Source organism: Diadema antillarum, unplaced genomic scaffold, assembly GCF_040938485.1.
Source record: "Diadema antillarum isolate AM-2024a unplaced genomic scaffold, OU_Dant_1.0 seq00002259_RagTag, whole genome shotgun sequence".
NCBI lineage: Eukaryota > Metazoa > Echinodermata > Echinoidea > Diadematoida > Diadematidae > Diadema > Diadema antillarum.
The window spans coordinates 95548-110366 of NW_027272888.1; the positions used below are offsets into that span (position 1 = coordinate 95548).

General features: G+C 40.3%; 1 protein-coding gene across 1 annotated transcript; it reads right to left on the minus strand.

Moving 5' to 3' along the window:
- Nucleotides 1-1625: 1625 nt before the first annotated feature.
- Nucleotides 1626-8769, minus strand: LOC139714381 (uncharacterized). The gene is made up of 7 exons (XM_071626087.1): nt 8646-8769; nt 7124-8140; nt 5383-5521; nt 4617-4781; nt 3788-3939; nt 2773-2879; nt 1626-1844 (listed from the first exon to the last, which is right to left on the minus strand). The coding sequence occupies exons 1-7, from the start codon at nt 8767-8769 to the stop codon at nt 1626-1628; spliced, it is 1923 nt and encodes a 640-aa protein (XP_071482188.1).
- Between the last annotated feature and the right edge of the window lie 6050 nt (nt 8770-14819).

Consider the following 14819-nt stretch of genomic DNA (forward strand, 5'->3'; position numbering starts at 1 on the left):
AAGAGATGAACATTATAAATCTTCCATTCTTCATAGTAATCCACATGTCATCAGCAAATATCTAATGCTTCTGTCAATTATCCCAGCATACCAGTTCTTTTTAAACATAGTTTGATTTCTCAAATCAACTGATGTTTAAAATGATATTTCCACTATTCAAAATCACCAACAACAAACCCTCCCCACCGAGGGATGGTGTCTGTCTAGAACATGCTTCTCCAAACTAATTATTTGATTATCACAGATCTGTTATCCCCCATCGCCTAGGAGTGGTCTCGTCTGAATGGATCCAAATTAAGGTAAAGCCGAAATACACTCCTCGTCTGGATGCCAGAGGCTGAACCTTGTTTACCGTCCGCCCAGTGCTGATATCGAATCTGGATAATGTAACTCCTGCATCTTTAAAGGGTTTGAGATCTTCCAAGATGGCCACCAAAATGGCTGCTAAAGAATTAAATTTCCATAATATTTCTTATAAATGGTGAAGATTGAAAACATTTGATTTTTAACCCTACTTTGAGGGAACTTAATCCAAATCAAGATGATGCAGCCCTGTTATCCTTAAATGTTTTGAGATATTCAAAATGGCTGCCAAAATCTGTAATTCCTCTACTAGGCATATACCATATGTCCCCCCCCCCCCCCCTGCAAAAAAAAAAAAAAAAGTATAGATACATATATGTATGTATTATATGCATAACCACTTAATGTAATGTGCTTATACAATGAATAAAGACCATCACACATACACACACGTTCTCATTACACATGTGAAGTACATATACACATACCCAGTAGCATAGAGACAAAAAGCAATACAAACTGTCCAAAATACACTGTATACTGTAAGTATATAGGCTTATAGCAAGAATGTGTTTGACTGGTAACTCTACTCGAATCTAAGTAGGAATAACACCAAATCTCAATGCGAAAAAAGCTTCATGTAGTAGTTAAGAGCTAACTCAACACAAAGTAATTTTGCTTTACAGTTCAAACTTTCAATTTACAATCTTAAGTATCTGTCAGTGTAGTTCACCTTCAGACTAAAAGGAAAGTGCTGCACAAAAGTCATTACACTTGTAGTGGATAATACCTTATTACGTTCTTCATTGACATGGTCATCATAACTAATATGTTCAATTCAGTTCAGTTTGGTTTATTTTATTTTTGAACGGAACCTGCTTCAGCCAATGCCTGTTCTTCAGCTGGTCCGTGCCTAATATCATGACATGACATTGAATGAATGTATCTACAAAGACAAACATCTGTATACATTTTTAGACTAGAAAAATAAAAATAAGCATGTCTCCAATGTAAAGACTGTTTAACTTTTCATTGATAAGGTTTATAGGCCTTAAGTCTGACACAGGTCCATGGCATACTACATCGAGAGCATTGTTGCTGAGCATAATAACCTGTTATTCTCTTTGGAGAAAAAAAACACACTATATTTTCCAGGTAATTTTGGTTATTTTGCTCAGCATATTATAATTCACCTGTACCCATATACTGACTTGTATTGTCTGTATACATTTATTTCACCAGGCTTCACTGGACTTTTATCCTCTATACTAGTCAGCAGCACAAGAGATGTATTTATCTGAGCCATCGTTTGGTCCATACAATCACACGACTTGTTGAAGTAAAAACTCGACCAGACTTTCCGACCGCAGTTTGCGCGGTACTTTGTACTGGTTAGCAGTGGTACTGGTGTTGGCCAGAATGTGGGCCTTCAGTGCCTCGAACGCTCCCGGTTTCACGATGTGAACTCGAGGGGGCGCAATGGCACCTTCCCAGCGCAGCCGTTCGTAGTCGCTATTGCGGTCACGCAGTTCCTGATCGAGCTGACAGTAAAATAATCAAATGGATTATGAAACAGCAAATCGATTAACTGAAGATGAAAGAAGAACAAAGTTAACATAGTGAATAGGCTACATGTATTCATTGACGAACTGTAAGTTCGCTAAGCATTTAACTGTTTGTCATTTTGTCAATCGATTGATTAATGATATAATCGAATGAATGATCTAATCGAATGGGTGGGTGATTGCTTGATTGATTGATTGATTGATTGATTGATTATTAATTAACCGGACTGATGAATGAACAAATAAAATTGGTATTATTTGCTTAAGAGCCGTCGATCCTCCCCACGGACCTAGGAGGCAGGGATAGTGGCGGATCAGCATTTCTCTATGTCAGGCTATTTCTGAAAGAGAATTATGTGAAGCTCCGTATAGATAGAACTTTATAGTATCAAAATTTCCAAGCAGAATTTTCAAGATATCAACATTGGAGAGTTCAGAAGGAAACACTCCCATTTTGTTGACGAAAATGAAATTGAATGAAGAATAAGATGTGATTAATAGTAAGAAGCGTTTACTCAAAATTGTATTCGTGTCGTGCAAAATGCCCGTCCAGCAATTGAATAAAAGTGAGTATCCAATGTTTCCTGCCTAGTTGCTCCTTGACTTGAACTGTGTAATCGCTCTCTTTCATTAATATAATGTGGTCCACGTTTGCATTTCATTTTGCCAAGGGCGGGAATTCCATGAGAATCATTATTAGCTTTACGGTTTCAGAGGAGAAACTATTTGAAAGTAGTGCAGCGATGATGTTCGAATACCGTTCGTAAATTTGTCGGGGGGGGGGGGGGGATCCACACTTGTGTTAAGCTTGGTCATGGTGTGTAAATAACTGAACTTTGACATTGATTAAACATGAAAAGGAGAACAAAAGTCGATGATAGAAAGACGGTAGGTGGATATTTACCATTGCCTTGTGTTCTTGTGTGATCTCTTCACACGACTCATTTCCAGATGGGAACTCTAACTCCACGAAGAGCAAGTAGTATGGCATAATTTCGTCCCTCTCATAGGCTGGATCAGAGAGAAAAAAAAAAAAAAAAAACAAACAAACAAACAAAAAGTTCAAAACTAAATAATGTCAAGCATTTCCAGAAACTCCTGACGAAAGAAGGAATACATCCGATACAAAGTTATGAGCAGATAACAACCTAGTGACACAAGGGGGAGGAGGAGATGGTAGAGAGAGGAGGGAGAAGGGAAAGGAAGGGGAGAGGAGAAAAGAGACGGAAGAGGGTAAAGGAAGAGTGGAGGGGTACATTTGAGGGAAAGGGATAGAGGAGTAGAAAGTGAATGGGAGACTGGGGGAAGAGGATCGAAGGGAAAGGAGCAGGGGACAGAGGAGGGGAGAAAGGGAATGGGAAGGGGATCTCGAAAGGGGAGGGAAGGGGAGAGAAGGGAGGGAAGGGGAGAGAAGGGAAGGGATGAGATCAGAAAGGGAAAGGGAGCAGGGAGGGGGCAGGGGGTGGGAATGGAGTCAATGAAAGAGGGAGAGAGGGAGGAGTGAAAGGGGAACTACCCATATTGATAACAGGAATGGTGTGCCTAGGAGAGAGTTCATGGACGCGGAGTAGAAACGGACCTTGTAAGACTTAATGTTTGGCAACGCCCCGGCGAAAGGCTGAGCGGTACCAACGTATAGAAGCAAAGAATTATTAGAGAAGGTAGCACACGCTCTCCTTCCACGCAGTCCATAGATGGCACCCAGTACAGGATGATGTCATCAATCACAGTTTACCCATCTTGACGAACGCTTAAGATGCGGCTGTCACTAATTTGTAGTTTTTTTAAACTCCAACTTTGAAAGCTATGCTTTGTTTTAGCATTCTACAATTATCACTCTTGGTTCTACTCATTAGGGCATCGTTGGAATCGTTATATTAGTGTCGGTGTAAAACTCCGTGTAGTGTGCGTATTCTCACCAGCACACGTTTCTGAGAGCAAGGTACTTTCGGCAGCGGCGAACTCAGTCAGTTTGACCCGGCCCGGCCAGCGATCCACGGCGGCCTGAACTGACTGGAGTGCGACGCCTTGGTCGATCTTCTCGTATCGCAAATTCAGCATCAGGCCCAGACTGAAAATGGCACAAAGTGAAAGTAAAATATGCACATGGTGATTACCTTTATAGCTCCGAGTAAATCTATTTACCTCCACTGAATAGACAATGATGTCATCGTTAATTGAGATCATTTAGACACTCATCATAACATGACTGGACACTCCAACCATGCAACTCTCTTATTCATATTGACAATATTACTACGATTACACATTGCCGGAATATGTCACTTGAATTAGGACATGATGGTTAAGATCCCAAGGAAGCTCTAATTAGTATCAACAACATCGAATTAAGCCTAAAAAACAGCTTAGATTATAATCATAAACTATCGCAGCTATAATTTTATATGCTAGAGTAAGCTTGCGCTTAACATATCATCAAGAGTTTTAAAGAAATCAAGAAAGTATGCATGTAAATAGCATTATAATAGGGAGGTATAGCGCTATTTGTTCACAACGCAAAACAACTGAAGATCACTAATCTGGTATACACTAATGTGACAAATTTCTGCCTTGCGACGCGAACGCTACGACGACGCTGATTTGGATTTTTTAAATGATGTTCTATACACGCGCGAGACAGCTGTTTCCGTCGTCTTACGCGGGAGGCTGCGTCGTCTATAGTTTAGCGTTCGCGTCGCAGATCTAAAGCTCACTAGTTACAAAGGGAACGCAACTGTTCTCACTGACCGGTACAAGAACTGAAATGAAGGACAGTTGTCATGGAAACCAGTGACTCGAATGATGTCTCCCAATCTGTACCGATAAAGCCCGCAATCCTGGGTGATCACAACCTCGTACTCCTGGCCAATCTCGAGCTCGTCGAGGAACAGCGTTTCAGGCTGACTCTCATGACTGATTTAAGCAGAAAAAAAAAAAACCAACAACAAGCAAACTATATACACTCAATGTAGGTAGTCGTTATTCACGAGACAAGAAGCTTGATGTAAACTATACTAGGTTTTCGATTATCATTTTTTATGCATCAGCCTGTACGTTTATCATTCATTCCCCTTCAAGATTCCTATTTTCTCTTTTGTTTGCCTTTTTTACGGCTTTTGTAGCTCTGAATCAGTTTAAAGGTAAATATGGTGGAAATGTATGTCTCTTTATTTATCACTTTCTAAACATTCCATCAAAGTTGACAACAGGTCGTTGAATTTCTGTTCTAAAAATGCAAAAGCTCCAACATCCTCCCCCTCCGGTCCACCTCCATTGACGTAGTATTTACACAATGGTACGAATGAACTTTATTCGGATCATGCTCAAAGTGAACTCCGAACTGACTTATTCCGACAACATCTCTCGGAAGTGAAACATAGACAGCGAAACTATACTGCAGCCCGCATCCACATTTTCTCTACTTTAACTAAGACCGTTAGACAAGCGTTTCTTACTATCTGCTATATTTTTTTTTCACCTGCTTTGAGCCGAGCAACAGGTGGCACAAACTTACGTTTTCTGCAGCCTGATGAACTCGAAAAAGTTTGAAGTAGGATGGAAGAGCATCTCTGGTCGCTCGTCCCAATCCCAAATGGGGATCCCCATGATAAACCCCTCTGAACATCCGTAACCACTGGAAACCAAGGTGATACCTGGTAGGTGGTAGGTAGAGGGGATAAATCCAGGGAACACTGTATATGGATAATAATGCTATATGGGCTCTTAAACAAGCTATGCCGCCCAGTGGATACATCCCCGGATAGATGTACACTGTATTATGGAACACATCCGAGAGATTTTTGACAAATTCCTTTTAGATTTTGCCCATTGCTACCATCCCATTTTCTCTTTTTCCCCTTTTTGGACTCAGGTGTAATTCAGGACATACCTGCTATTACAATGGGTTCACGTCACGAGTTTGACACCCAAGAATCTAACAGCCCACGCGTCATACAGCCCATGAGTTCGACACTAAGCAAACAAGGGCCATGAGATCGACGCATCAAACCCATTTTGTAATGTCGAATTCAAGGGCTGTATGACTCGTGAACTGTGGATAAGTCATGGACATTTTTTTTCAATGTCGAACTCGTGGGCTGTATGACTCGTGGGTATTGGTTTCGTGGAAGACCCTACAATGCGGGCTTGGCAATGATTGCAGGGCCCCGTGGAAGAGCAGTCTGTCGGCCATCAGCGTTTCGAACGAATGGTTTGAAATGCTATGGGAGTAGGGTAGGGGAGGGTAGCTTATATACTACCCCGAGGTAGCATTTCGAATTCTGAGGCCAGAGTTCTCTGAGAATTAAAACCGTTGTTTACTCGAATATTATTCAGAAGCCAGCGTCGCAGTATCACCCCAGCCGAATGCATGCGAGGCGGACCAATGTTTTATTCCACACTAAAATCAAATTCTGCTTCCCGTCAAAAATGATACTGTCGTACTCCCTCAATTTCTTAGCTCTCGGTGGAATACAAAATATTTACATCATTTTTGCATTCTTGGCTGAAGTTACATTGAGAAAAGACCGGTATTGTTTTTGTTTTGTTTTGTTTTGTTTTTTACCTTGAACTTTTTATCTCTATCGCACTGTGTAAAGAATTGTGTATCTATTTTTACACATTCTTCCAAATCATCGCCACATGCCATGAATAGCTGATTTACTAGATGAAATTGCCGTTTGGGGCTTAAGGTTAGTCATAACCTTTAAGGATTAACGGATCTTTGACCTTTAAAAATTTGAAGCGCATAAGCACACTTATAACTGGGCCAGACAACAAATTCACTGAACAAATTTTCTTAAGTCGTGAAAACTATAAAAACATTTGGACGGGCCGGTCGGACAGACGGGCAGACAAAATTATGCCTGGGGCCGTCTTTTGAGATATAAAAACTGAGTGATTAATAGTTTGCCTATTGTATGCAAATGTGTCTCAGGGAAGCAGCATAAAGTAAAATAAGGGTAGGCCTATACGCAATGAGTGTTACCAACAGTGGACTCCCGTTATAACGAATTCCTCGGGACCGGCAATTTTCTGTCGTTATATCGAAATTTCGTTATAACCAAACAAAATAAATAAACAATAATAAAAAAAAAAAAAACATAGAGCCGATTGTGTTGCGGCCTGAATTTTTACTTCGTTGTAACCGGAATTTCGTTCAATAACCATGATATTGATAACCGTGTTCGTTATAACGGGAGTGCTCTGTAATATATCTGTCCGTATAGGTTTTTGTATAATGGATGACACAGTACCTCTCGAGTATTTCTCTCTTATTTTGGGCCAGATTCCAGTGTTGTCCGAAGATAGGATGACTCTGAACTTCGGCCACACCCTTGGCAAGATGTTGTCCAGTCCGACCACAAAATTTTGCCGTAATTCTAGCGCCCTCTGTCGGTCGCCTCCACGAAGTTCAGCTGTCAGTGCCGACCGTATGTCGTCCGGGAGATCGAGTTCCTCATGAATGGTTCCGAACTCGATGTCGTGGACGATGTTTTCCCACCACTTTGAGAGTTGTTTCATCATGCTCTCGAGCGTGCTCAGAAACAAGACGCAGATGGAATCGAGATTCCTGTCCCGCAGAGCAAACAGGAGATGGATGTAATTCGCTACCTCGTAGGAGTGGATGCGAAAACCTGCCGGAGGTGTGGTGTGATACAACCTTCTGATATCTCTTAATGTCAGGGCACTTTCGATAGACGCGCCATTTTTACCTCGAGAGACTACAGGGGCTACATAGTGATATAGTTGCTTCTGAATTATCCCCATATCAGGATTTGTCAGGTAAGCGATGGCGTAAAGAATATCCAGATAGCTCCCGAGTCTCCCTAGTCTATTCGTCCTAGGGATCAGCTTGGAGTGACCAGTCGTACCGGAAGTCCTGGCATAACTGGATTGGAATTTCCGGGTCATAATGTTTCTTTCGCCATTAATCTCCCTTTCAACGAAAGGACGGTAGTGCTCGTATGTTGTGAGTGGATGGCGAGCCCTGAACTCATCTCTGTCCTTGATGTCTCGAAGTCGGTATCGTCTGCCGTACTCCGTGTCGCCATTCTTAAGGAGAATGTGTCTGAGGATGCGATCCTGGGCTCGGCGAGGATTCTTCCAGTGCTTCTGCAGACGATAGAGGGCGGTCTTCCCTCTCAAGAACGCCGCAGTGGCCGATAGGAAGTGACGCAGAGTGGACTTTACCCCGTCATTGGGCGCAGGGTCAAGAGCGAGGAGACTAAAAAATAGCAGGGAGAGACAGAGAGCTACAATAGCAAGGAGCCCTGGAAAGACACAGAGAGAGAAATACATTGTAACAGCAAAACAGTGAACGATAGAAGAGATATTATGTTACAGTCATTGCATTCTATAGTGGTCGTTGAAAAAGCCCGTGGACATGGAGGAGTATCGAAAATACTCTGAACATGGTTGGTGCAAACACTGCTATTACCGTAATGTAACATCAAATGATGAGAATTCTCCTGATTGTATATAGTTCAATGTTTGTTTGTTTGTTTGTTTTGTCTGCAGAGTAAACGTGAATATTCTGACTTTCTAAAGAGAAAATCAAAGTCCTCTGCTGTCGTAACATAATTGTCGTAATGATTATAGGAGGGAGGCATTGGTTATTCGAGTCCATGGCTGAAACAAAAGTAATATAACTGGAACATGACTCTACAAAAGAAAATGGAAGCGGAATCGCTGATTAAGTGACGCCCTTGAGATTTGCATGACTGGACATTCAGACAGACAGCAGGGAATACGTGATGTATTACTATAAAAGCTCACCCAAACTAACGCAAGCGATTCCTCCAGACTCCGCCATTCCTGCTGCTTGGGCGAGATGCAGCGCCATGACCAGACAGACGGTCGACAACAGCGACAACTTCGTTTGAAGATTCAGGAGCGCCATATTCATCAGCATCGATATATCCACAGTCATGAGTCAGACGGTGTAATCTTATAGACAACGCAGCGATAGGATGACGACTATTGACGTTACCAATCATGGATCCAGCAAAGCACAAAGCTATATGAAGACGGTGTTTTTTTTTTTCTCGACGCAGTGGCACTAGGCACCCTGAAAGCGATCTCTGCCCTCAAGTTACAGAATCAAAGTTGAAAAGTGCAAGCCATGATATTATATTGACACAGCGATTATTCTGTTGACTCTCTGTCGACCTCGGGTCAACCATGATATAGGCCTACTGGCCTCGACATTCTCGGTTCATACTTCGTATTTCTGTCATTGTATCTATCATGTGCCTCGCTCGCAATATCTTCCATCTCCTGGACCTTCTTTGTGCATACTTTGTATTTCTGTCATTATACACTGTATCTTACTTGTACCTCGCTCGGATGATCACACAACTCTCCAGAGGTTTAGTACCGTGACATTGTTTTCTTTGTCTTCTCTCTTTTTTTTTTTTTATTCTTCGACGTTTATATTTCCCCAATTCATAAATTGTCATTCCTTTCAATTGTAAATATAAAGTAACAATCAATCTCATATCAGCATCTGGGAATCTACTGCCTATATTACAAGCAATGCTTTTACGTAGATTCCTCATATTTCACATGTTTTATTGTCTTAGGTGCTGTGTTCGGCAATTCACTCATGCATCTTTTATGTTTATGATTTATTTGATGAAATGTGAAATATGTAACAATAAAAAAAAAAAACTGGCAGTGGTTTTAATGTGTCTACGTGCCTATATACTCATTGTGGCGTTTCTGAACTGTTGCTTTCAAGTGTTGCGGGAATTAGGCTTGAAAAGAAAATCGTAAAACCGAGGTATAGAAAGCAGTGGTGAAAATTGAAAAAGGAAGAGAGAAAATGAGGGAAGGGGCGGGGGGCGGTGAGAGGATGTACCTGAGCAGACAGGGGGAAATGCAGCCAAATTATCCTGTTATCTTTGTGAATGTAAGCAACAAACAAATATTAATTCCTGAAAACTAGTAGCTAAGTCTGACTGAAAAATGGCCAGACAATGTTTTTCACATTAATTAGCTGCGTTTGTAACAAGTGTGTGCCTACCTATAATTTAGATTTCGTAATTCCGCAGTTATCAAAGGACATAAACATAAGCATAAGAACATTATTTTGATACACGATTTGAATGAAACTATATAAACAATAATCGAACATCATTCCCAACATGATTATATTAGTACAAACCAAACATGTTAAAATACATGTCGTAATCGATGGAGGATAACAGAATAAATATGATTATTTGTTGCAAAGCGCAGAAGATCGCAATCTTTATATTGCTCGATCATGATGCCGGTCCAAACGGCCTGTTTATTGAAACAAAATGAATAATTATGATACATGTGGTGATATATATATATATATATATATATATATATATATATATATATTAGTCCTTCATCTTCTGCATTATCAGATTCCTCGACCATCAAAACGTACTCTCTCACTGGCAACCAGCCGTCGCTGCCTCTGCCGTAAACTTTCTGGCCAACATTATTTTGATCATTAGGACTGAGGGTCACAAAAACAAGCGCGCCAACTAACTGGACCCCACCAAACAACACGACCAAATAACAACAGATAGAGGATCCTTAAAAAGTGAAAAAAAGAAGAAAGAATAACAAATGAAAAATTAAAAATACTGAATTCAGACGGTGATCCGGATCACTGCAACAAAAAAAAAAAAAAAAAAAAATGATCAACTTTTTTTTTGTATACATTTTTAACCTTCCCTGAAAATTTCGGTTTATTGCCACTTGGTCTACTACCAGATGGTCTACTTTCCAGTTCGTCTCACACCACTACGGCTGAACTCATTTAGTCTACTATCAATTTTGTTTAATTCTCGTTTGGTCCAATTCTCACTTGGTCTGAAGCCCAGTTTGGCTAATTATCAATTCGTCTAATGACCAGATAGTCTACTTGCAATTTTCTCTCCTTGGACTTTTCCCCATTTTGTCTCATAAACTGTGGGTATTTAGACGAAATGGGCAAAGCCCATCTGAAAGTAGACCAACTGGTAATGAGCCTAAGTGGCAATTGGACTAAATGGTCATTAGACAAATTTGTAGACGAAACGGAATTAGACCACATGGGTTGAAATTAGGTTGCTTTTGGACGACGTGGGAGTAGACCGAGTGAAAGATCACCAAAATTTCATCCATATGCGTTGGTAACTTTGAGCTATGTTGCAACGGACAGACAGACAGACAGACAAAAAAGAAATAAGAATCATATTGTCGTTAAATAAGAAGAGTCCACCCGAGAATATAGTATGAAATGGGTTATGAGTGAAATTACAAGTTAGTGCAGTTGTTATCGGCATGTGCGTGTAAACATTTTATACGAGATTGACAGACAATTATTATTGCCGTACAAACGATAATAGATTGTGCGGATAGTCTGTGGGTGTATCTTGATGTATGTGAGTGATGCTTGAAGCAGAGGCGGATGGGGGGGGGGGGGGGGCGCCACCGGGCGCGCTCCCCCTCCCTTTTATTTTTTATTTTTATATATCACATTCCTCGAGTAAAACGATATTTCCAGAATTGTAAGGTTATAAAATCATAAAAAGTATACCACAAAAAGTATGCATAAAGTCGCACAATGGCCAACTGAAACATATAGGCCTATAAAAAAAAAATCTCCCTATAGATACCCCACACTCACCCTTTGAAGTTTAATAAGTCACTCTTACTAGATTGATGAAGAATATATTGTATTGTTGTTTTTTTCACCGTATTATAAAGACACGTATTGGATTTATCTAATTCGTCGCATCATGGTCTGGGATTCCTGAAAATGCGAAGTAAAGTCGAGGACAACATAATTCCTGCTGGAATAAGAACACGGTGTCCATACAGTGTGGAACACAATATGAAGTACAGTGTGAATCATCAATTCACAGTGTGAGTACAGAACATTACTATGTGAACACTCTGAAAAACCACACCACAGTGTGAAATATCTTTACACGGTTAGATTCGAGCGCTTACAGATAGCGGTCTATGTGAAAACATTGCGAACACGCTGTGATACACTGGGTTTTTTTTCCAGCAGGGATGTTCAATAGAGAGCTCTGCGTCACGTTAAAAAAAAAAGAAAGAAAACAGTATAGTGTATAGTGAATGATTATCTTCACACTGTTAATTCGAGCGCTTTTACATAGCGGACTATTATATGAACAGTATTGTGAACATACTGTGGGACACTGTATGTGTTCCTTCCAACAGGGACGTTCAATAGAGAGCTCTGCGTCATGTCAAAAGACAAAAACAATAAAGAGTGTTAAAAATAAGGTTGAAGAGTTAAGACAGTTAGAATTTACATAACACGGGCCTACGTTAGCCATTATATGCCCCGCCTCCATCCTTATACTTTTTTATTTCTTATTTATTTATTTCACATCTTTAAAAAGGGTGGCCCAAGTCAGCACTGGCTGATTTTCATCGGGGCCCTTTAAAACACAACACATAAAACAATCCAGAATTACAGTTACTAACAAACAAGGAAAAAGAAAAAGAAACATATATATATACATTCAATACGATCAAAATCAAACATATAACGCTTATAGAACAATTTGACACATTAATGCAGATATGAATAGGAAATAGTATAGATGAAAGAAAACTGAAGTTTCAATAACTAGATCTAAGCGAAGGTTGTATGGAAATAATGGGAAAGAACATTCGATATTACTTGAACTTGGAAAAACTAAATAAAAGAGATAAACAACAAAGGTTTATGATGAAAAGGGACAATCTAGTCCATGTATTCATTAAAAGCACACTTTTCACTTTACTAAAAAGTATCATAGGGCAATATTCATGATGTCCAATGGCATTCAAGGGGTTCCTTGTAAACAGATGTCCCCCCAAATTAGTTAGGTTTTAAAACTTTCACTAATCTTAAGGTATAATAAACGTTGAGGTTGAATAACAATGCAGGAGCGCCGATCTGGATAAAAAGAAGATCATCATGAGTATCTATAGTTTTTTTTTTTCTTTTGGATTTTACAAGATCTCATTTGAAAACTTGGAAAATATCTTTTCAGTTAGGAGTGAGGTCTCCTAGATCAAAGGAGCTAGGTTTATCAGTCTTGAATTAATCTAGGAAACGCTATTTCTGAAGAATTAGCGACCAATAGGCCTATCTGTCTTAAATGTATAGATACAATATGAGCCCGCGGGCACCTCTTAATTGCTGCTTCGAGTCCTCAGTGGGCTTCGGTTGTCAGAAACTACCCTTCTGGTATAATCAAGGCATATAAAGGTGATCTATTATATGGGCAGCCATACATCTAGATCATTCTCGAACATTCTGAACAAGGGCTTTCCCTCTGACAACCGGGTCTTTAAAGGGAAGTTAAACCCAAAGAGCAATGTGGATTTAGTGAAAGCATTAATATTAGTAGAACACATCAGTGAAAATTTGAAGAAAATCGGACAATCGATACATAAGTTATGGATTTTTAAAGTTTTGGTGTTGGAACCGCTGGATGAGGAGACTACTAGAGGTTATTACGTATGAGAGGACAACAATTAAATATAAAGGAAATATAAAGGAAATTTCACAAAAATTCATTTTTCATGAAAACCACGAATTCCATCAACTTGATACTGACATATGTTAAGGGTAGCAATTATTCCCCCTGCTTTTTGAAAACGGTAAGGCAAGTGCTCTTTCATAATGCTAGAAAAGTGAATTTTTGTTGACTTTCCTTTATAGTTTCTTTGTATTGCAGTCCACTCATACGTCATAACCTCTAGTAGTCTCCTCATCCAGCGGTTCCAACACCAAAACTTTAAAAATTCATAACTTTTGCATCGATTGTCCGATTTTCCTCAAACTTTCACTGATGTGTTCTACTAATGTTGTTGCTTTCACTCAATCCACAATGCTCTTTGGGTTTATCTTCCCTTTAATTGCCCTGGACTATAATTGCCAGTTACAGAATCGACTCCTTGGCATGCAAACTCCACCCCGATTACCGAATCTAAATGTGACTAAGTGAGAAGCGGGACTACAGGTGGATGAAAAAACTTAATAGTCGCTACTAACTATTTGCCCTCGAAAGAGAAAATCCATAAGATACTTAATGGGATTAAATTCATACCCTCGAACCACATGTACTTTACCATAGGGAAAGGTGAAATGGAGCTATATAGGTCTCTATATCCCCCCCCCCCCCCCTCTTATCTGCGGGAGTTCACTGAATCTACCCTGTCCGTCACACTGATTCAGAACAACGAAAAGTCAATGACAATAGGTCGTTGTGTTTTGCTTGAAGGCATAATAATGCGTACGTCGAAACACTGTACATGTATACATGCATGCCCTATGCGCCGTTTAGCGTGTTAAAAACAGGCGTGTGGGAAAAAAGGGTCGGAGATCGTGCACTATTTGCACGTTTGTTCGTATACATACACCAACAAAGGGAGACAAGTCAACGCGTTTACTCCTGCACTTAGACGGTTATATGACTTGCCGTTATGATGTTCACTCGAGTACTCTGGAAAGCATTAGAACTGCGGAAAACGGTGGCTAGGTCAACATAGAACGGCGGGCAATTGTGCACTTTACGGCCCTATATTATCGGTACCTCATTCGCCGTATGCCAGGGTGATATCCCATGAACCACCACGCACTGATCAGCTGGCGAGCTTCTCTTGCTGTATGGACCGCCGTTTGACAAGTGATAAGGTCACTAAAAGCCCGCCTGGAGTTTAGGGGCACAAGACAATATTGTGACCCTACAACAATATAATTTGATCATAAAAATTGTTTAACGGTATTCTTACATGTTTCAGCTTCCTAGTGCCGTCATTACAGATCAAATGCAGCGTATAAAATTGAATTTACAACCACAAATATTGTCAGATGCACTAGAAAACAGCGATGTACCGAGACTCGTTCGTCGATCGCTGAGCATCATCGGCGCGCACGCATTCGCCTGGTATACGTGC

Excerpts from the sequence above, each read along its gene's own strand:
- LOC139714381 (XM_071626087.1), bottom strand. The coding sequence starts at position 8,769 with ATGGCGCTCCTGAATCTTCAAACGAAGTTGTCGCTGTTGTCGACCGTC. Across the intron at positions 8,141-8,645 it reads AATCGCTTGCGTTAGTTTGG|GGCTCCTTGCTATTGTAGCT; the intron begins GTGAGCTTTTAT and ends GTGTCTTTCCAG. Across the intron at positions 3,940-4,616 it reads TCATTTCAGTTCTTGTACCG|TCTGGGCCTGATGCTGAATT; the intron begins GTCAGTGAGAAC and ends TGCCATTTTCAG.